Here is a 23,519-nt window from a genome sequence, read left to right on the forward strand (position 1 = left end):
TTCTAAAATGGTATCACTTTTGGGGGTTTCCAATATATAGGCCCCTCAGTCTCTTCAAAGCTGAGTAGCACCGTAAAAAAAATACATTTTCAAGTAAATTTACAAAAAACTTATTTAAAAATTTCTGCTAAACTTGTAATGTTCCCAACATCCTGACAAAATAGAAGGAGTAGATATATGGGAAATGTTAGTTATTAGCTTATCAGTGTAGGGTGACCCATCTGGTTTAAGGGTAAAGTTTGCAAATTGCAATTTTTTTTTTTTTTTTTCATTTGTCAAATTTCTGATATTTTCATAGAAGAAATGCGAAACATATCGATGTAAAACTTATCACTAACAAAGTACAATGTGTCAAAAAGAAAAAAAAACACACTCAGAATCACTGGAATATGTTGATATTACCAAATAAAGCGATACGTCCGATTTGTAAAATTGGGCTGGGTCACTGAGGGGCACAGCTGGACGATATTCTTGACAATGCCGTGCTGTTGGGGACTTGAGAATCCTAATACTTCTGTATGAGCTGACGTTTCCTTAGGGCTCGTGCACACGACCTATTTGCTTGTGCAAGTGCTATCCGTGGCTTTCCACACCTAGGATGATATTCTACGGGGCTGGGCACCTGCTCGATTTGTTTCCTTGGACCAAGTGGGATACAGAAAAAAAAAAATTGGAGACATGTCTGATTTTGATGAGTGTTGGATCAAAACCGGCAATGCAAGTCTATGGGTCCATGAAAAAATATATATATATATGGGACCGAACTCGGATGACATCATGATGATTTTCATGGACTGACAGAATGGAGGAGGTGGAGAAACTTTTTCTGTTCTCTCAACGTCCAAGAAAAGCTGACGCCGCTCTGATCAAAGTCTGATCAGAATACTCCGAGCGTTTCTCTCAGATTTGAAGAAATCAGTCATGTGAACCTATCCCTTAGTGGCATTTAGAAAATGTGGTCTTATTAGTTTGTTTTTTTATAATATGTCCTTATTCAGCTGATAAGCACATGCTGTACTGCACAATGTTTCAGCGCCCTTCACAGGTGGCATCTGAGCCCTCCTGTACTGGTCCTGGGGTGATTGGCAATAATACCGGGTGCAGGAGCCAGCAACACCACAAGCAAAAGCGCTGTATGATACTTAGGGAACAAAGGCAGGAGAGAACATAAAAGGTCGGTATTTTTCGGGCTATAGGTCACAGCTTACCATAAGACACACCCCAGATTTAGACAACAGAAAATAGGAAACATTTTTTTTCCTACTAACTTCCCTGGAAGCAGATGGGTGAATAAAGTGCTCCGCGGAGCAATACAAGGAGGCAATATTTTTTGCTGTGGTTTTTTTTTAGCTTCGAACACCTGCTCTCTTGGCAGTAAAAACTGTGTTCAAAACACACATTTTGCAGCATTTTTGCCACATTTTTTGGGGGTGTGGGTGGATTTCATGAGTGCTTTTTCTACAGTACACATTTTAATAAGTTGGGATTTTGTTCACCAAAAAACATCTGTGTTTTTGTACTCTCATTGCTTTCTATGGGTGAAAAAAAAGCTGCAAAAACTCTTGAAGAATTGACATTCTGCAGATTTCAAAAATGCAAAAGTGTGTGCATGAGATTTCTGAAATCTGATAGCTTTTGCCAGTACTATAAAACTCAGCTTATTTGCATACAAAAACTGCAAAAAATGCTGCATGTGAACATAGCCAGAGACTCTGCAGCATTCACAGTGTGCACAGAGCTCTGCAATGCACAGTAAATACACACCTACTGATTTTAGTCACGAACAGCTTAGAGACAGTTATAACGTATTTTTATTCCCTATACTTTGCACTTTCCAGGCAGGTGACTGTTCACATTACCGCTATCCCAGAAGGTCTGTCATCTCCAGTATTCAGAGGTGTGCCGTTTCAGGACCTGCAGGGTGACTGCTCTGGTCCATTTCAACTTTAGGCTTCAATTATCTTTTTATCAACACCAGGGCTTGAGGTCAGCTGTGATTTGGACAAATCACAGCTGGCATTAACCCCAGCTACCATTACCCTGATTGCCACTGCACCAGGGCAATCGGGAAGAGCCGGGCAAAGCACCAGAATTGCCGCCTCCCATGTGATGCACCAATCCTGGGGCGGCTGCGGGCTGTTATTTTTAAGCTGGGAAGGGTCCAATATCCATGGACCTTCCCAGCCTGATAATATCAGCCCACAGCTGTCTGCTTTACCTTGGTTGGTTATCAAAAATAAGGGGAACCCCACGTCATTTTTAATAGGTTAAATAAGGCAAAAGACCCTTTAGTGCCACATGAAAGGTACTAAAAGGTGCAATTTTATTATATGTAGGGGGCTTGTGACATTATATACACTGCTCAAAAAAATAAAGGGAACACTTAAAACAACACAATCTAACTCCAAGTCAATCACACTTCTGTGAAATCAACCTGTCCACTTATGATGAAACACTGATTGTGAATCAATTTCTCCGGCTGTTGTGCAAATGGAACAGACAACCGGTAGAAATGATAGGCAATTGGCAAAACAACCCCTATAAAGGAGTGGTTCTGCAGGTGGTGACCACAGACCATTTCTCCGTTCTCATCCTTTTTGGCTGCTGCTTTAGTCACTTTCCATTTTGTCATTGCTCTCACCCCTAGAGGTACAGTAGCATGAGGCGGTGTCTACAGTACAACCCCCGTAAGTTGCTCAGGTAGTGCAGCTCATCCAGGATGGCACATCAATGCGAGCTGCGACAAGAAGGTTTGCTGTGTCTGTCAGAGTAGTGTCCAGAGCATAGAGCATATACTGTACCAGGAGACAGGCCAGTACACCAGAAGATGTGGAGGGGGCCGTAGGAGGGCAACAACCCAGCAGCAGGTCCGCTACCTCCGCCTTTGTGCAAGGAGGAACAGGAGGAGCACTGCCAGACCCCTGGAAAATGACCTCCAGCAGGCCACTAACATCCATGTGTTCGCTCAAACTGTCAGAAACAGACTCCATGAGGGTGGTATGAGGGCCCGACGTCCACAAGTGGGTGTTGAACTTACAGCCCAACACTGTGCAGGGCAATTCACATTTGCCAGAGAACACCAAGATTGGCAGATTCGCTACTGGCGCCCTGTGCTCTTCACAGATGAAAGCAGGTTCACACTGAGCACATGTGACAGAGTCTGGAGACGCCGTGGAGAGCGATCTGCTGCCTGCAACATCCTTCAGCATGACCGGTTTGGCAGTGGGTCAGTAATGGTGTGGGGTGGCATTTCTTTGGAGGGCCGCACAGCCCTCCATGTGCTCGCCAGAAGTAGCCTGAGCATGCCCAGGCGTTGTAGGGAGGTCGTACAGGCACGTGGAGGCCACACACAATACTGAGCCTCATCTCCTTGTCTTGAAGTTGGATCAGCCTGTAATTTAATTTTACACTTTGATTTTGAGTATCATTCTAAATCCAGACCTCCAGGGAATATTTATTTTGATTTATATTGATCATTTTTAGGTTTTATTGTTCTCAACGCGTTCCAATATGTAATGAATAAAGATTTGCAACTGGAATATTTCATTCAGTGATATCTAGGATGTGGTATTTTAGTGTTCCCTTTATTTTTTGAGCAGTGTAACTACAGAATAATATATATCTATTATATATCCAATATCTTTTTATCATCCATTTATATCCTTATATAAAATTGCTTTAATATTTTTGCCAACTAGCTTTAAGTTTACATAGAATATTATAGTATGCAATATTTTATGATAAAAACCAGGTCTGTGGAGTCAGTATAAAATGGACCAACTCCAACTCCTAAAATATATAATAAATTGGGTACAGTAGTTCAATGAAGTTTGTGGGGAATATTTTTTCATAAGAATTTGGGAAAGTTCTGAAATGTCTGTCCTATTCCTGATCTAAGGGTCTAGACTTTTAGCTGAGATGAATCTGTGCAACAGTAAATTTATCACTTAAAGAAGTTGTCCACTACTTTTACATTGATGCCCTATCCGTAGGATAGGGCATCAATGTATGATCGGCCGGGCTCCCGCAAGCGGCACCCCCGCCGATCAGCTGTTATCGGTGCCGCCGGCCGGAAGTGCTCACCTGGGGGCTCCGCCGTCAAGTGGTAGTGGCCGCCGCGGTGTACTGCAAATCTGCCTCCCATTCAATTCAATGCGGGACCCCGGCCGATCATACATTGATGCCCTATCCTACGGATAGGGCATCAATGTAAAAGTAGTGGACAACCACTTTAGGCTATGTGCCCACGATGCAGAAATGCTCAGGTTTTTCCTGAGCGTTTCTGCATCTCCCTGGCAGAAAAAACGCATGCGGATTGTACATGCGTTTTTCCTGCCAGGGACAAGCGGATGTGAAGCGTTCTTTATTTGCATTTCCGCATGCGAGTTGTCAAGCGTTTTCCAAGAGATTTTAGCATCACTTGGAAAGTGCTTGTCAACTTGGTCACACTATATAAATCCATGCAAACGGCATGGATTTATATAGTGTGACCGAAAGAATGGTAAAAAATAAATCTATACTTACCTTCCGATGGCCCCTGGAGTCTTGCTTCGCTACGTCCTGGCTGCCGGCAGCTCGCGGTACACTGAAGGACCTGACTAAATGACGTCACCGCAGGTCCTTCAGTCCACCGCGATCTGCCGGCAAGTGAAGACAAGGAGACCGGGGGCCATCAGAAGGTAAATAGAATATTTATTTTTTATTTTATTCCTTTTTTTTACAGGTACTATGGTACCCGGGTCCGGAGGAGAGTCTCCTGTCCTCCACACCCGGGTACCATCCGCACATTGAAACGCATGTTATCTGCATGTACAGATGCAGTGATGCGGATTCCATGCGTTTCAATGCAAGTCAATGACGGCGAAAACGCAGCGCTTCCGCAAAATAATTGGTAGTGCGGCGTTTTTTTCCGCAGCGGAAATTTCCGCAGCATGTGCATAGCACATGCGAATTATCATTGGGGAACATGGCAGACCTTCTACCATGCGTTTAAGTGTTTCTGCAGCATTTTTGCCGCTGCAGAAACGCTTAAAAAACGCATCGTGGGCACACAGCCTTAAACATGAGCCATGTATGAGGGAGTCGGAGCTGGAGTCGGTGTCATGGAAATTGAGGAGTCGGAGGTTTGGTTTACAGACTCCACAGCCCTGTTAAAAACGCATTGCATACAAATGTCATACAGATACTAGGCGAGACAATAATCGCACACTTGCATGACAAAAGTTCAACCATACGGATTCCACTAGTCCAACTTTTCAGGAGCGGGACTTGACCGATTATTTATACACGAATGTGAGCGAAGCCTTAGAATAGAAAAATATACAGAGAAAACAGACGACCCCATATAAATCAATGAGGCCCCTCTGCTTCTGTTGAATACCCAGAACGCCAAGTCTGTGTCTGTTCTAAACAAACAAAAGAATGGAATGGACAGGTGAACAGAGCTTTAGCGTTGTGCAGGTTCAGCTTCATCTCCTGCCCTGCAATGATCACACAGATCAGTGTCGGCAGGAGAGACAGAGCTGGGTCACTGTACAGTTCTCACAGTGACTGGGAAGGACACTACATGAGCGCTCACATAAGCAGAAGAAGCCACCTCTGGACTACAAGATGCCAACACTATTTTTGCAAGATCTTTCCTCATTACAAAATACGTTTTAGAGTATGATCACAGGCGGCGTTTTTGCAGCATCAGCAAAGTAAATGGCATTTCAAAAATCTCATCTTGCTTTTTTTTTTTTTCATCCTCAGCATGTCAATTCTTTCAGCAGAGACCATATAGTAACCCCAACCCCTGCTCTTACAGCCCCTCAATTACAAAGTGCCCCCTTGGGAGTGAGTGCGTTACTATCATTTTCACCCAACATTTATAGCAACCAAAAGTACCCAAATTGTACCTTACAATATCCATATTGTTCCCAAAGTAGTTGCACCCTTGTGATTACTTACTGCACTCTCAATGTGCCCTATAATGCGTTATTGAGTCTGCACATTACGGCACCCCCCGTGCCTTCTCACAGTTTATAATACGATGTGAATATTGCCTGAACAGGGTATTCTCATCTGAGCAAATGATGGCATCAATTGGGGTCCAACCTCTAGTCCTCCCAAGATTCAGACAATGAAGGAGAAGCCACTCTGGTTGAAGGCACAGAGCGACTTCACAGCGAACTACAGCCAGTCGCTTGTAAGGTGGGCTATACGGCAATCCAGGCCACGGCAGAGGCTGCACAGCCCAAGATTGCCATGTGCCGACATTGCAGCTTAATGGGGTGGCATTGTGACCCCCAGGGTACTGCAACAAGTAAGTAGCAAAAAGTATAACTGGGTCCAACATTTTGTGACTTGCTTGTTCCAGTACCCTAGAGGTCGTAATCCAACCCCATTCACCTGCATTACGCTGTGATGTTGCAAAGGCACATAATGATCTTTGGCTGAGCGATGGATATAGGGGCCATAGTCGTCTTGTAGCCCCAGCTAAATAGGAGACATATCACAGCGAAGGGCACTGAGCAAAGGAAAACTGAAGATGACTCAGCATCAAGATCGGTGTGAACGTCAGAGACTGGATCCCAGCAGATCAGTAAGGGATGGAGTATTCATATATGCCATCACTTACCCCTGCATTGCAAATGAAGTCCACTGTGTGAAACGCGCACAGGTTGGCCGAGCGCTTGGAGTCCCCCTACACTTCGGTTCGTACCATGCATTTGGCCATGTTGTATAATTGTTTAAATTAAAGGGAATCTGTCAGCAGGTTTTTGCCACCTCATCTGAGAGCAGCCTGATGTAGGCAAAGAGAAGCTGAATCCAACGATGTATCACTTAGATTACTGGGTGCAGCCATTCACACACAATCAGAGCTTTTAGATTCAGCAATGAAGCAGAGCGGAGAAAGCTAACCCCGCCCCCACCAGGCTCTGTATATACAATGTCTATAGACTGTGAGGTGCCTATCACAGGAGGGGCCGGGTCAGACTAGTATGCATAGCTGATGTGTCTCAGCAATGATAAGCTCCTGGTGCTGAAATAATAACTGCAAGAAACAAAACCTCAAAGCTTGAGAAGAGCTGAAATCTGTTTAGTTAGGCTATGTGCCCACGATGCAGAAATGAAGCAGAAAATTTCTGCAGCATTTCTGCATCTCCCTGGCAGAAAAAAAGCATGCAGATTGTGCATGCATTTTTCCTGCCAAATACATGCGGATTTGAAGCGTTATTCACATGCGTTTCTGCATGCGGATTGACAAGCGTTTTCCAGGCGTTTTTAGCATCACTTGGAAAGTGCTTGACAACTAGGTCACACTATATAAATCCATGCAACCAGCATGGATTTATATAGTGTGACCGTAAGAATGTTTAAAAAAAAAAAAAAAAACTATACTTACCCTCCGATGGCCCGGCGTGTGCAGCTGCGCTCGCTCCTGTCTGCCAGCTGATCGCGGGACACTGCACTAAAGGGCCTGCGGTCACATGACTGCGACGTCACCGCAGGTCCTACAGTCCTGACCGCAAGCAAAGGGAAGGAGACCGGGGGCTGTCGGAAGGTGAATATAAAACTTTCTTTTTTATTTTATTCTTTTTTTTACAGGTACAATGGTACCCAGGTCTGGATGAGAGTCTCCTCTCCTCCAGACTTGGGTACCATCCGCACATTGAAACGCATATAATCCGTGAGTACAAATGTACTGACACGGATTATGTGCGTCTCAATGCAAGTCAATGGCGGCGATTACGACGCGCTTCCGCAAAATTAATGAACATGCTGCGGATTTTTGAGCGCAGCATAAACTCTGCGGAAAAATCCGCAGCATGTGCATAGAACTTGCGGAATCCCCTTGGGGACCATGGGGGGCGGATTACCTAGCGTTTAACAAGCGTTTATGCTGCGGAAATTCCGCAGCATATACGCTTGAAAAACGCTACGTGGGCCTTAGCCTAAACCCCTACAGCATGCTGCCTTCAGATTACACAGCAAAAACCTGCTGACAGATTCCCTTTAAATTAGATCTTGGGTGCTTTTCCCTGCTGTGTGTGATTCCAGTCACTGCTCTATATATGCTGCATGTCTAGCATTACCATCTTAATTTCTGCTGATTATTACTGGCATCATTCTCCTTTGATTATTCCACCTTCTTTTTATTCATATATAATTTACTTACTCATCATTCCTTCATGCATGCCCATCAGCATTGTGCCAACCCTTGGGACCTCGAACTGTCCTGACCGTTTCTGCTTTTGTCTGGTTCTTACCCTTGTATGGATTCCTTGTACTATTTTTGATAGGTTTTTACCTATTTTGAACAAAGTTGTTCCCTTTTGCATTTATATATGGTCTTAGTCAGGCTTCTCGTGTTAGCGTCTCTGTGATATGCTGCATGTGACCTTTGCTTATATATGGGACTACACTGATAATATTGTGCATTTTGTACAGCAGTAGTCACCATCCTGTGACTGTAGGGACAAGCTGGGGGTTATAGTACCACATGGAGAGTCACAGGGGATAATGCCACATAGTAATGATGCACGGTGTACCGGCTGCTGAACCCTGTCATTTTGCTGGTAGATGTCACAAAGGCTCATATTCATTGAGATCACATTGGCATAAAGTAATCACCCCATGTGCTCCCCAGCCGCAGAGAAGTGTATGGAGGAATTCAGACCATTTCAACATTTGAACTCAGGAAAAGTTTCCACTCATTTCAGACTTCAACATGGAAAACACGGCCTCCAATTTACTTACCTTATCTCTTTCGCAGCCCCCTAGCACTTACTACGAACATTTTACAACACCAAAGTTCGGATCTCCCTTGACTTCAGTGGGGTTTGGGTTCTGGTTAAAGTTCGGGAAAAGTTCTGGTAGCCAAAAAGAATTTTGGACTAAAGTTTGGTTGAACCTGAACTTCTACAGCTCTGCCCATCCCTACTTATAATAAATTCTGCTTCTTCCCGGTGGCGGATCTGTGCGCCACGTCAGGTCATGTAACTATTCGCTCATGGTGGCGGCACGCAGATAATAGTGGTCCTGGTCACGGCGCAGACTCTCAGACAGATTGTTGCAAAGAACCAAGAATATGGTGCACAATTGTATTACTTGGCGCCCATTAAAAACTTCTTTATCACCTTAGAAAAGGACCTTTATATGCATCAGAATTTTATTTGAATGCTTACAGGTATTTTTTTCCCCAAAAATCAGCAACAGCTCATTGATGTGAATGGGCACTAAGTAATACATAATTTCCTCTGTGTTTGTGATGCAGGAAAACTGAACACTTATTGCCAAGTTTCCCTGATGCCGCATTCAGACATCTGCATTTGGACCACGATGCACGGACCGGCTGTGGATTTCCCAACCTGAACCTGACAGCCTCAGCATGCCTACGAAGGCACCAGGTTCAGGTCAGGAGACCCAAGGCTGATCAGTGATCCATTGTCGGTGCTCGGACTGTGACACACGGATGTCCGAATATGGCACTACGGATCACAACTGATCCCTGAGGCTCCCAGGCGGAGAGGGAGGCACTAGTGATTGGCTTATTGTCAGGAGAAACCCCCCCCAACATGTAGGAGCTGTCAGAAGAGGAGAAGCCCTTTAATCTATCTGGTAGATTTGTGCAGCAGTAGGTTGGCTGCCCGGCTGTCAGGAAAAAAAATGGGGCTCTGTTCACACCTCATTATGTGCACACATTCACAGTATGTGCAGGAAAAGAAAGGCCCCAACGGAAAAAGTGTCCTTATGGCCTTCGTGAGTGCAGCATGCGTATATATAGGGCACCGCAAAAAGAAAAACATATATACCTTACAGTACACTTTTTCCACATAGCGGCGTCAGAGATGAATGTTGGTGGATGCGTCAGACATGTAGCTGTGTACACAGCCTAACACTAATGTCTGAGAGAAGCAGAAACTGTCCTTCGGGCCTCACTTACACTGGCGTATAACACAGCCGAATGCTAGCTGATGTTTTATCGGATAGTACTTGGCCCAATGTTACTCTATGGGGCAGTGCAGATTTGACATTATTTTCTCATGCTGATTCAGGATGATCGGACCACACACACCCATGCAAGTCTATGAGCGGGAGTGAAACATCGGCTGCACTTGGATGTCATCTGAGTGCAGTCCGACATCCGCGGACTTAATGGAGAAATTAAGCTCTCCATATTCTCTGCACCTGTGCTCCGACCCTCTCTTGCAAGACAATTGGATCAAACTCTGACAGAGTTTCAGCTGAGTGTCATTAACATAATCAGCCCGAGTCTCTCGCATGAGAGCACATATGGCAGTGTGACCCCGGCCTCAGACTGCGTATACAAGGCCTCCATAGACCCACGTGAGAGCAGTGCTGGTCTGGTGACTAAGCCCGGAGCCAGCAGAGCTCACTGCGAGCATTATCTCTTTACAGGGCAATGCCTTTACTGCTAATACTGCCTAGATCAGAGGGATACATCCATACAAGAACCATACATATATGTCCAAGGATCTACTATATGGAGACGCTGTAGGAGAAGTAGCAGTGTAAAGGAAAACTGGAGCAGACGCCCAAGGCAAACAATCAGATTCCATCTCATCTAGGAGAACGAACAAGGGAATCTGACCAGTAACCTCTCCTTTCGACTGATTGTGATACAATTCCTCATTGTGTTAAAAAAAAAAAAAAATTCTACATGATAGTTTACATAAGGGCTTTTTTCTGTTTGGAGACATCTTTGTCCAGCCATGTCAGCCCCTGCAGGCTTTCTCAAATGGTCGTGCACCTCACATTGGGCGATAAATGGGGCTGTATTATCATACATATTTTTCAATTATTTTTTTTTAGCAAATCAGAGCCAAAATCATTTTCAAAAACTCTGCGGCACTGGATTTGTGCAGGGTGAGTATGACAGTACTTGTTATTTTCTACATTTGTAAGCCTGAAATAGAAATTAATCCTGGACAACCCCTTTAAAAAGGAAAAACTTCTACTTCCTCAGGCTGGATCCACTTCTGTCTTTGGCTCAAATACCACATGAAAATTTCTCGTGAGATTCCAGCTTTAAGCCTCATTCAGACACCTGTTATTCACTCTATATCATAGAAAGCACATGATCACAGTCTATGCTGCCGTTCACATGTCCATGTATTTTTGCGGAGCGAGTCAAGGATCAAATACAGACATACAAGTCTATGTGACCAGTGAAAATGGCCGTTTCCTTCTTCAAAGAGCCATAACATTTTTATTTTTCCGCTGATATAGATGTATGAGGGTTTGTTTTCTGGTTTCCAAATGTGGCAAAATTAAAGAAAAAAAAAAAAGTGCAACTCTATTGATGTTTGGGGTTTGTTTTTACAGCGTTCATTATATGGTAAAAATTACCTTGCAATAGGTTTACGGTGAGACCAAACGTGCATGATTTTTTTTTTTTTTTTTTTTCAATACAAAACAAACAATAAAAAGATCTGAAGATATACCAATGCATTGTGAAAGTATTTGGCCCCCTTGAACTTTTCTACCTTTTGCCACATTTCTGGCTTCAAACAAAGATTTAAAATTCTAATTTTTGGGGGAAGAATCAACAAGTGGGACACAATGGTGAAGTGGAACGAAATTTATTGGATATTTTAAACTTTTTTAACAAATTCAAAACTGAAAAGTGGGGCGTGGAATATTATTCGGCCCCCTTGAGTTAATACTTTGTAGCGCCAACTTTTGCTGCAATTACAGCTGCAAGTCACTTGGGGTATGTCTCTATCAGTTTTGCACATCGAGAGGCTGAAATTCTTGCCCATTCTTCCTTGCAAAACAGATCGAGCTCATTGAGGTTGGATGGAGGGTGTTTGTGAACAGCAGTTTTCAGCTCTTTCCACAGATTCTCGATTGGATTCAGGTCTGGACTTTGACTTGGCCATTCTAACACCTGGATACGTTTATTTTTTAACCATTCCATTGTAGATTTTGCTTTATGTTTGGAATCATTGTCTTGTTGGAAGATAAATCTCCGTCCCAGTCTCAGGTATTTTGCAGACTCCAACAGGTTTTCTTCCAGAATGGTCCTGTATTTGGCTCCGTCCATCTTCCCATCAATTTTAACCATCTTCCCTGTCCCTGCTGAAGAAAAGAAGGCCCAAACCATGATGCTGCTACCACCATGTTTGACAGTGGGGATGGTGTTTTGAGGGTTATGAGCTGTGTTGCTTTTACGCCAAACATATCGTTTTGCATTGTGGCCAAAAAGTTTGATTATGGTTTCATCTGACCAGAGCGCCTTATTCCATGTTTGGTGTATCTCCCAGGTGGCTTGTGGCAAACTTCAAATGAGACTTTTTATGGATATCTTTGAGACATGGCTTTCTTCTTGCCACTCTTCCATAAAGGACAGATTTGTGCAGTGTACGACTCATTGTTGTCCTATGGACAGACTCTCCCACCTCAGTTGTAGATCTCTGCAGTTCATCCAGAGTGATCATGAGCCTTTTGGCTGCATCTCTGATCAGTCTTCTCCTTGCTCGAGATGAAAGTTTAGAGGGACGGCTGGGTCTTGGTAGATTTGCAGTGGTCTGATACTCCTTCCATTTCAATATGATCGCTTGCACATTGCTCCTTGAGATGTTTAAAACTTGGGAAATCTTTTTGTATCCAAATTTGGCTTTAAACTTCGCCACAACAGTATCTCGGACCTGCCTGATGTGTTCCTTGGTCTTCATGATGCTCTCTGCACTTGAAACAGAACCCTGAGACTATCACAGAGCAGGTGCATTTATACGGATACTTGATTACAAACAGGTGGATCCTATTTATCATTACCAGTCATTTAGGACAGGGTTCCCCAACTCCAGTCCTCAAGGCCCACCAACAGGTCATGTTTTCAGGATTTCCTTAGTATTACACAGGTGATAATTGCGTCACCTGCACAGGCAATAATTCCATCACCTGTGCAATACTAAGGAAATCCTGAAAACATGACCTGTTGATGGGCCTTGAGGACTGGAGTTGGGGAACCCTGATTTAGGACAACATTGGATCATTCAGAGATCCTCGCTGAACTTCTGGAGTTAGTTTGCTGCACTGAAAGTAATAATAATAATATTGCACGCCCCACTTTTCAGTTTTTAATTTGTTAAAAAAAGATTAAAATATCCAATAAATTTCGATCCACTTCACGATTGTATCCCACTTGTTGCTGATTCTTTCCCAAAAAAAAAATTAGAATTGTATATCTTTATGTTTGAAGCCAGAAATGTGGCAAAAGGTAGAAAAGTTCACACATTCACACTGAAGGCATCAAAACTATGAATTAACACATGTGGAATTATATACTTAACAAAAAAGTGTGAAACAACTGAAAATATGTCTTATATTCTAGGTTCTTCAAAGTAGCCACCTTTAGCTTTGATGACTGCTTTGCACACTCTTGGCATTCTCTTGATGAGCTTCAAGAGGTAGGCACCGGAAATGGTTTTTAATCTTCAGTCCATGAAGCTGGGTGAAGGCTTGTTTTTTTTTTGCACCCTGAGCGGTCATCTTTACTGACACCACTTTGGGGTAGATCTAATGTTATGAATGCCTCTTAGGCTATGTGCCCACGATGCAGAAATGCTCAGGATTTTTTCATGAGCGTTTCTGCATCTCCTTGGCAGATAAAAACGCATGCGGATTGTACATGTGGATTGTACATGCGTTTTTCCTACCAGGGACTTGCGGATGTGAAGCGTTCTTCACTTGCATTTCCGCATGCGAGTTGACAAGTGCTTTCCAAGCTATTTTAGCATCACTTGGAAAGTGCTTGTCAACTTGGTCACACTATATAAATCCACGCAAACAGTATGGATTTATATAGTGTGACCGAGAGAATGTCAAAAAATAAAAATGTATACTTACCCTCCAATGGCCAGCGCTGTCTTGCTTCACCGTCCCGGCTGCGGTACACTGAAGGACCTGCCGACGTCAGCGTCGCGTGACCCGTCACATGACTCTGACGTCAGCGCAGGTCCTTCATTCCATCGCGAAGTGCCGGGAAGCCAAGAAGGAGCGCAGCGCGGTCCGCCAGAAGGTAAGTATATATTTACTTTTGATTTTGTTCTTTTTTTACAGCTTTTTTAATGGTACCTGGGTGTGGAGGAGAGTCTCCTGTGCTCCACACCCGGGTACCATCCGCACATTAGAACGTGCCAATTACGCAAGTACAGATGCAGTCTTGCGGAATTGGCGCGTTCTAATGCAAGTCAATGGCGGCGAAAACGCAGCACTTCCGCAAAATAATTGGTATTGCTGAATTTTTTTCCGCAATGATAATTGGGGACATGGCAGACCTTCTACCGTGCATTTTTTAAGCGTTTCTGCAGCGTTTTTGCCGCTGCGGAAACACTTAAATGCATCGTGGGCACACAGCCTTATTGTATCTTTTCTCAACCGAAAAAACGCAATTCTGGTGCTCAGATTTTCTCATTACAGCGCTTACTGGTCAGAGTAATTTTATATTTTTATAGATCGTTCTGTACATTTTTTATATTTTTATAGATCGTATGTACATAGCAATACCATATATGTGTCTTTTTAATGATTTACCTTTAATGGGGGGTAACAGGGTTTTTAAAAAAAAAAAAAAAGGTTTTTTAAACACACTGTATTTGGCAGTTCTCTTGAGGGGACTTGAACATGCGATCGTTTGATCACTTGTACTATACACAGCAATCCTTCAGTTCAGCTGTGTATGGCGAAAATCAATGTCTCCTATAAACGTCAGCTACGGGCTAGCTTTCATAGGAGCACTGTCATGATAGGCAAGGGGGTCTTGAGCAGATCTCCAGCTGTTATTACAATCCACTGGGGCTGATGCATGGATAGAACAGTCCCCCCCCCAGATTGACAGCAGCATTTAACACCCATGAGTGGAGCTTCGCTCTGCTACACCCTCGGCTGTTAATGACAGGTGATAGCTGAATATCACAGCCATCATCTGCCGGCAAAGTGCGGGCTCAGTTACTGAGTTCATATCCAAGTAAGGAAACCGACACGTAACGTACAAATACGTACAGTGCAGCATGGTGGCTCAGTGGTTAGCTCTGCAGCCTTGCAGCACTGGGGTCCTGGGTTCAAATCCCACCAAGGACAACATCTGCAAGGAGTTTGTATGTTCTCCCCGTGTTTGCGTGGGTTTCCCCCAGGTTCTCTGGTTTCCTCCCACACTCCAAATACATACTGATAGGGAATCTAGTTTGTGAGCCCCAATGGGGACAGTGATGATAATGTCTGTAAATTGTCTGAATTGTAAAGCACTGCGGAATATGTTGAAGCTATATAAATAAAAAGATTATTATTATTATTACTACAAGTCATATGTCAGTAAGGGATTAACAGTGCAAAGAATAGGAGAATCTTAGCACTTTATTTATTTTTTAAGGCACTTAAGAAAATCACTGATATCAAAAACCGGCACAGGGGATCCAACACTGATGGAAATTGGTCTGAACTAATGTGTTCAGGCAAATGTTATATAAGGTGTTCAAAAAAGCAGAGATTTTCAAGTGGAAACTGCTTTAGGAAACTCCATTTCTGGGGAGTTTTGGGAGCAGTTCCTCTTTACCTGGAGCGTCTCCTGGTGCAGAGTTTTTCTGGTGGTATCCTCGACAAGAGGAGCTGACAACAAGGAGCAGCACAATCCCTGCTGACAGCTCTGCAGGGAACAGTGTAACCACAAGAGCTCAAATATCAGCACAACTTGTTGTCACTCAGCTCACACTGGACCGGGCACTGGTGACACAACCCTGCTGCCAGGCAACCAGTCCCAGCATGCAGCGGAGCAGTCAGACCCCCCCACAGCTGCTGCGCATCCCCCGCACTTCTTACTTTTTGTCGGTGCTGAACAGCCCGAAGCCTGCCGGTGTGGAGCTGCCGCCCGGTGTGGCCTCCTGTGCCAGCTCTGCCCCCTCACTGCCGCCTCCGGTGCTGTAGTCATTGTTGTAGGTGAGGCTGGTGCTGGAGTTAGACAAGGCTCCGCTCATGTTGTAGTGTCTATGAATGAGACAAGTCCGGGAGCAGCGGAAAAACGGGAAGGTCTGTTGGCACTACGGAAGCCGGGGAAGGCAGCAGCTGTCACGTGACAGGAGGGTGACACGGCGCTGAAGGCACAAATTCCGGGTGTAGGAAGAATCCGGCCGTCCAGCCAATTAGGAAGCCGCATGCTTTAGTGGGCGTGGCCTAAAGTTTAGCTGCGATCACGTGCTCTTTGCCAGGTTGTAAACTTCTGAGGCGCTGGATCACCTTCTACGCTGCTGTAGAGGGGCCCGCAGTCACCCCTGCTGTAGAGGGGCCCGCAGTCACCCCTGCTGTAAAGGGGCCGGCGGTCACCCCTGCTGGAGTGGGGCCGGCGGTCACCCCTGCTGGAGAGGGGCCGGCGGTCACCCCTGCTGGAGAGGGGCGGGCGGTCACCCCTGCTGGAGAGGGGCCGGCGGTCACCCCTGCTGTAGAAGGGCCGGGGGTCACCCCTGCTGTAGAAGGGCCGGGGTCACCCCTGCTGTAGAGGGGCCCGCAGTCACCCCTGCTGTAAAGGGGCCGGCGGTCACCCCTGCTGGAGAGGGGCCGGCGGTCACCCCTGCTGGAGAGGGGCCGGCGGTCACCCCTGCTGGAGAGGGGCCGGCGGTCACCCCTGCTTGTCACCGGTTTGCGCTGACATCACATGAATAGTCTTGTGGTCCCGCGCTTGGGCACTGTATGCTGTCACCCACCCTTGCGCAATGTGTATTGTTATGCCGCGCGTGCGAAGTGACGATCAGCTCCCGCAAGTGCATAGTGTCGAGCGGCTCCCAATTGCGTGCATGGGAGCCACTCGTCACTGCGCACGCGCCGTAGCCGATCGTCACTGTGCAAGCGTGGGTGACAGTATACAGTGCGGAAGCGCGGGGCCACAACAAGACTATTCATGTGACATTGGCGCAAACTGGGGACAATTCAAATTGAGTGGGTGGGGACAAGCCGGACTAAATAAAGGGAAGAACACCCCTATGACTAAACGAGCAAGTAAGATATAACTATATAAAGTGTTTTTTACAAAAAATTATAGCGCTTATTTTAATGCAAAAAGCGTGTTAGTGATGCTTATTGCATCACTAATAACAACCTGGGGGCAGTTTACATGCTGCAACTGACATGACAGGTTCCCTTTAAATGAATATAAATTGCATAGGACAAGTGTCACGCAAGGTGAGGGAAAGACTAAGTGCACAATGACGGGAAGAGGGGGAGGAAGCCCAAACACTAGGAAAAGGGGCAGTGGAGACCCCTAGGCAGATCTGACAGTCACCCTGACTCCCCTAATGTCCCTAAATAGGTTCCGCACCTATCGCCAAGCAAGAAACCTAATCCCTGACTGCCCCCAGCAATAGGCCCTAGGTAGGGAGGGGACGGGATGAGCACTAGTCAGCCCCCACTGTAACTAAAAACAAACCGATAGAGAGACAAGGGAAACACTTAGCTTGAGAAGACACCAGAGAGTTCACGCCAACTATCCTCAAGGGAACTCCAAGAAGACACTTGCCGAATAATAGTACTTCAAGCCTGGACAGAGGAAAATAGAGCTATCACCGGCCACTCTCTGGAGATGCTGAAGGTATTTAAACATCCAGCAAGGGTGTGTCAATTAGCAGCAGAAGGTAGAGGTAACTGATAGGTCCTAGAGGGAGAAGTCTAACACTACACTACAGAGAAGATCAGATCAGGAAGGTGTCTGCAGAGCCAAGCGCAATGACTTTCTACAGCTGGATCCAGAATGACTGTCTGTCACACCTGACACACATGTTACAACGAGATGAAACTGCAATAAAAAGGAGGCAAAGCTGAGTTTCTCATTCAGTCCATTTGGTGATACAGTATCCGGTGTGGATATCCAGTGGCACTCACGCTGGGCTAGGATCTGTTTGGTGTTGCCTCCTCTAAAGCCACACTGGATCTTATCAATGCCTCTTACCTTTAGGCCACAAGGATCATCACGATAAAAAGTTTTAAAGTGCTTGGGTAATGTTTTGCGTAAAGCCAAATCCAACACCGATTTTGACCCAGTAATGGTATGTATTTTAAGTTCCCATGATGTTAAACTCACATACAGTCCTGGGGCGGTCCTCATATGAGCCACTTTCTTTGTAGCGCTTGATGGTTTTTGCAACTGCGCTTGGGGACACTTTCAAAGTTTTCCCAATTTTTCTCACTGACTGACCTTCATTTCTTAAAGTAATGATGACCACTCGTTTTTCTTTACTTAGCTGCTTTTTTCTTGCCATAATACAAACTCTAACAGTCTATTCAGTAGGACTATCAGCTGTGTATCCACCTGACTTCTGCACAACACAACTGATGGTCCCAACCCCATTTATAAGGCAAGAAATCCCACTTATTAAATCTGACAGGGCACACATGTGAAGTGAAAACCATTTCCGGTGACTACCTCTTGAAGCTCATCAAGAGAATGCCAAGAGTGTGCAAAGCAGTCATCAAAGCAAAAGGTGGCTACTTTGAAGAACCTAGAATATAAGACATATTTTCAGTTGTTTCACACTTTTTTGTTAAGTATATAATTCCACATGTGTTAATTCATAGTTTTGATGCCTTCAGTGTGAATGTACAATTTTCATAGTCATGAAAATACAGAAAAATCTTTAAATGAGAAGGTGTGTCCAAACTTTTGGTCTGTACTGTATATTTGAGCACATGGACATGTGACGTAATAAATTACATATGTGGTGTTACAGGATATATGATGTCTAATTTTCTATTCACTCATGCCATCAGATAATAAAAAGGATGTAGATCGTACCATGTTGGCACAAGCCAGACAATTTTCTACCGAGAAGAAGTCCCAATTGGATCTTCTGATCCCAAAGGGGGTTGTTGGCGTGGCCTCATAATGGCTGCTAACAAGAAAATCATTTAAGTTCCGACTTCTCCTAGGTGTCAGTCTTGGAGTCTGCGGTATGTTAACAGCCAAAACATTGTCGGTTTTTAAAGCAGGCCAGTGTTTGGTGAATATTTTCCGAATTGTTTCCCAGTGGCAGTTGGAGGTTGGTATAAATCTGATGTCAAAGGTGTTTTTAGCCTTTTTCTTGGTTTGTACCAAAAGGTCATCACGATTTGATGCCTTGGTCCTCTAATATCCATTTTTTATACATCTGCCACTGTAACCTCTAACTTTAAACCTATCACTAAGGATAAGGGATTGTTGTTCAAACCTTTCTTTAGTGGAACAAATATGCCGAGTTCTAAGAAACTGACCAACTGGGATGGCCCTGATGACAGGGAAGATATGCGCCGATGAGGAATGGAGCAAGGAATTCGTTGAAGTTTCCTTGCAAAATACCAGTACCCCACCTCCACCTTGCTGGCGTCTGAGTCGGAGTGGAGCTCTCTGCCCTTTATTGGTCCAGCCTCTGGCCCATCAAGAGTCATCCTCATTTCATCAGTCCATAAAACCTTTGAAAGATCAGTCTTAAGATATTTCTTGGCCCATTCTTGACATTTTATCTTATCTTTCTTGTTCAAAGGTGGTCGTTTTTCAGCCTTCCTTACCTTGGCCATGTCCCTGAGTATCGCACACCTTGTGCTTTTTGATACTCCAGTAACGTTGCAGCTCTGGAATATGGCAAAACTGGTGGTGAATGGCATCTTGGCAGCTTCACGCTGGATTTTCCTCCATTCATGGGCAGTTATTTTGCGCCTTTTTTGGCCAACACACTTCTTGCGACCCTGTTGGCTATTTGCCATGAAACGCTTGATTGTTCAGTGATCACGCTTCAAAAGTTTGGAAATTTCAAGACTGCTGCATCAATCTGCAAGACATCTCACAATTTTGGACTTTTCAGAGCCCGTCAAATCTCTCTTCTGACCCATTTTGCCAAAGGAAAGTAAGTTGCCTAATAATTAAGCACACCTTATATAGGGTGTTGATGTCATTAGACAACACCCCTCCTCATTACAGAGATGCACATCACCAGATTTACTTAATTGGTAGTTGGCTCTCAAGCCTATGCAGCTTGGAGTAGGACAACATGTATAAAAAGTATCAAAGTGATCAAAATACGCATTTGCCTAATAATTCTGAACGCGGTGTAGAATCATAGAATGGTAGAGTTGGAGGGGACCTCCTGGGTCATCTGGTCCAACCCCCTGCTCAAAGCAGGATTCACTAAATCATCCCAGACAGATGTGTGTCCAGCCTCTGTTTAAAGACGTCCATTGAATGGAAACTCACCTCCTCTCGTGGCAGCCTGTTCCACTCATTGATCACCCTAACTGTCAAAAAGTTTTTTCTAATTTCTAATCTGTGTCTCCTCCCATTCAGTTTCATCCCATTGCTTCTAGTCTTTTCTTATGCAAATGAGAATAAAGATGATCCTTCTACAATGTGACAGCCCTTGAGATATTTGTAGACAGCTATTAAGTCTCCTCTCAGTCTTCTTTTTTGCAAGCTAAACATTCCCAAATCCTGTAAATGTTCCTCATAGGACATGGTTTGCAGACCGGTCACCATCCTGGTCGCTCTTCTCTTGCTCCAGTTTGTCGATGTCTTTTTATTAAAATGTGGTGCCCAAAACTGGACACAGTGTTCCAGATGAGGTCTGACCAAAGAGGGGTAGAGAAGGATAATTACTTCACATGATCTAGACTGTATGCTTGTGTTAATACATCCCAGAATTGTATTTGCCTTTTTTTGCTGCTGCATCACACTGTTGACTCATGTTCAGTCTATGATCTATTAGTATAACTAAGTCTTTTTCACATGTACTGTTGCTTAGCTCTATTCCTCCCATTCTGTATATGCTTTTTTTTATTGCCCAGATGTAGTACTTTGCATTTTTCCCTAATAAAAACCATTCTGTTTTTTGCTGCCCACTGCTCCCAGTTTATTTAGGTCTTTTTGAATCCTCTCTCTCTCTCTTCTCTAGTATTAGCTATCCCTCCTAGCTTTGTGTCATCAGCAAATTTAATCAGTTTACCCTCAATTCCTTCATCTAAATCATTTATAAAGATGTTGAACAATACAGGTCCCAGGACAGAGCCCTGTGGTACCCCACTTGAGACATTCATCCAACTGGATGTGAAGCCATTTACGACCACTCTTTGAGTCCGATCACTAAGCCAGGTATGAATCCACCTAACAGTTGCCTTGTCCATTCCATACTTGGTCATTTTTTCAATAAGGATAGTGTGAGATACTTTGTCAAATGCTTTGCTGAAGTCAAGATATAGTATATCTACAGCATTTCCCTGATCCACCCAGTCAGTGATTCTGTCATAGAAGTAAATTAAGTTAGTCTGACATGACCTGTTAGTTACAAACCCATGCTGACTCTGGTTAATCACTTCATTCTTATCCAGATACTTACATACATGTTGTTTAATAATTTGTTCAAAGATCTTTCCTGGTATAGAAGTCAGACTCACCGGCCTATAGTTCCCTTGGTCCATCTTCTTCCTGTAACGGGTCTAGGAGGCGGAACCTCTGAGCAACTATACAAGGGGGCGGTCCTTGTAAGGAAGCGTGTGGCTCCCAGGGAAGACGGGCAGGTAGTCACGGCAAGTGACAGGGACAGTCTCTGGGTAGAAGGGCAGGTAGTCACGGCAAGTGACAGGGACAGTCTCTGGGTAGAAGGACAGCAGGCAGGTGGCTGGTGAGCGCTCCCAGGTGAGCGGGTGAGAGTCTTTGGACAGGCAGGTGGTCACGGCAAGTGACGGCAGAGCCTCCAGGTAGGCTAGCAGGCAGGTAGCAGGTGAGCGCTCCCAGGTGAGCGGGCAAGAGTCTCTGGACAGGCAGGTAGTCACGGCAAGTGACTGCAGAGCCTCCAGGTAGGCTAGCAGACAGGTAGCAGGTGAGCGCTCTCAGGTGAGCGGGCAGGCTGGTCCATAGACAGACTGACAGGTGTCGGAAGGCAGACCGTCGGACCGCAGGCTTACAAGCAGGTAAACGGATATCAGGCAGGTATCAAGCAGGAATCTGGCAGGTAACAGGCAGGAATCTGGCAGGTAACTGGTAACGGGACCTGAGGGCTGAAGCAGAGTGAAGGCTTTGCAACAACATTGCTCGGGCACCTCCATTTTGGAGGAGGTGCCTTATATATGGTGAGATCCTCCGGCCATTGGCCGGGGACTTCTTAGGACGGCGCGCGCGGCCCCTTTAAGAGAGGGGGAGCGCGCGCGCGCCCTAAGCACAGTGGCCGGGAAGCAGCGCACGCTGCCAGCAGAGCGGGAGGAGGATGCCGGGCACGGAGTGGAGAGGTGAGGGGAACAGCGTCCCTGCCTAGCAGGAGGCAGGGACGCCGACGCTACAGTACCCCCCCCTTTAGGCCCCCCCTTTTTTAGGCCAGACAGAAATTTATCAAGGATGAGAGGGGCATGGATGTTCTCCCGGGGCTCCCACGTTCTCTCCTCAGGACCAAACCCCTTCCAATCTACCAGAAAAAAGTTTTTTCCTCTTAACCTTTTGGTGGCCAGAATGTTCTCTACCTCAAACTCGTTTTCAGCGGAAACCGGAGCAGGAGGCGTACCTGTAGACTTGGAAAAAGAGTTAAGTACCACGGGTTTGAGGAGAGATACATGGAAGGAGTTAGGGATCCGCAAGTTGGCCGGGAGTTTCAATTTATAGGCCACTGGGTTGATTTGTTTGATAACTTCTAGTGGGCCGATGAACCGAGGCCCTAACTTGTAGGAAGGAATCTTGAGCCGGACATACTTGGACGAGAGCCAGACTTTATCTCCAGGACGGAGTTGTGGAGGATCCAGGCGTTTTTTTGTCAGCGTGTTTTTTCATCCACTCGGAAGACTGAAGGAGTGCGGATCGGGTACTCTCCCAAATGGAGGAAAATTTGCTAACGAGAGATTCCGCAGCCGGATTGTCCACCGAGGTGGAGACGGGAAATGGGATCCGAGGATGCTGACCGAAGACTACAAAAAACGGGGATCTGGAGGAAGATTCGCTCTCGTGATTATTGTAAGAGAATTCGGCCCATGGCAGGAGATCCACCCAGTCTGAATGGTGGGCATTAACGAAGTGCCGGAGGTAACTGGTCAGGATCTGATTGATCCGCTCCACTTGACCATTGGACTGTGGGTGGTATGCGGAGGAGAAGTCCAGGGTGACGTCAAGCAGCTTACATGTGGCTCTCCAGAAGCGTGAGGTGAACTGAACCCCACGATCCGACACGATGTGGAGGGGCAGGCCATGGAGACGGAAGATGTGGCGGATAAAGTCTTTAGCCAGCTCGGGTGCAGACGGGAGGCCTGGCAGGGGAATGAAATGAGCCATTTTGGAAAAGCGGTCAGCGACCACCCAAATGACCGTACAACCGGCAGAGACAGGGAGATCTGTTATGAAGTCCTTAGCTATATGCTGCCAGGGGGCAGCAGGTACTGGAAGAGGAAGGAGGCGACTGGCTGGCAGGTGTCTCGGAACCTTGTTGCGGGCGCAGGACACACAGGCAGAAACAAAGTCTATTACGTCCTTGTGCAGGGTAGGCCACCAGTAGTGCCGGGTGATAAGCTGGAGGGTCTTTTTCTGA

General features: G+C 45.4%; 1 protein-coding gene across 1 annotated transcript in view; it reads right to left on the reverse strand.

The window, feature by feature from the left end:
- Positions 1-16,130, reverse strand: part of AP3B1 (adaptor related protein complex 3 subunit beta 1) — a 579,624-nt gene extending 563,494 nt beyond the window's left edge. The window contains exon 1 of the mRNA XM_073680171.1: positions 15,826-16,130. Coding sequence (XP_073536272.1) covers positions 15,826-15,980 — 155 coding nt within the window. The 5' untranslated portion in view covers positions 15,981-16,130. The remainder of the gene's footprint in view (positions 1-15,825) is intronic.
- Between the last annotated feature and the right edge of the window lie 7,389 nt (positions 16,131-23,519).

This window comes from Phyllobates terribilis, unplaced genomic scaffold, assembly GCF_046119375.1.
Source record: "Phyllobates terribilis strain yellow unplaced genomic scaffold, ASM4611937v1 Scaffold_1__5_contigs__length_1240528914, whole genome shotgun sequence".
Taxonomy (NCBI): domain Eukaryota; kingdom Metazoa; phylum Chordata; class Amphibia; order Anura; family Dendrobatidae; genus Phyllobates; species Phyllobates terribilis.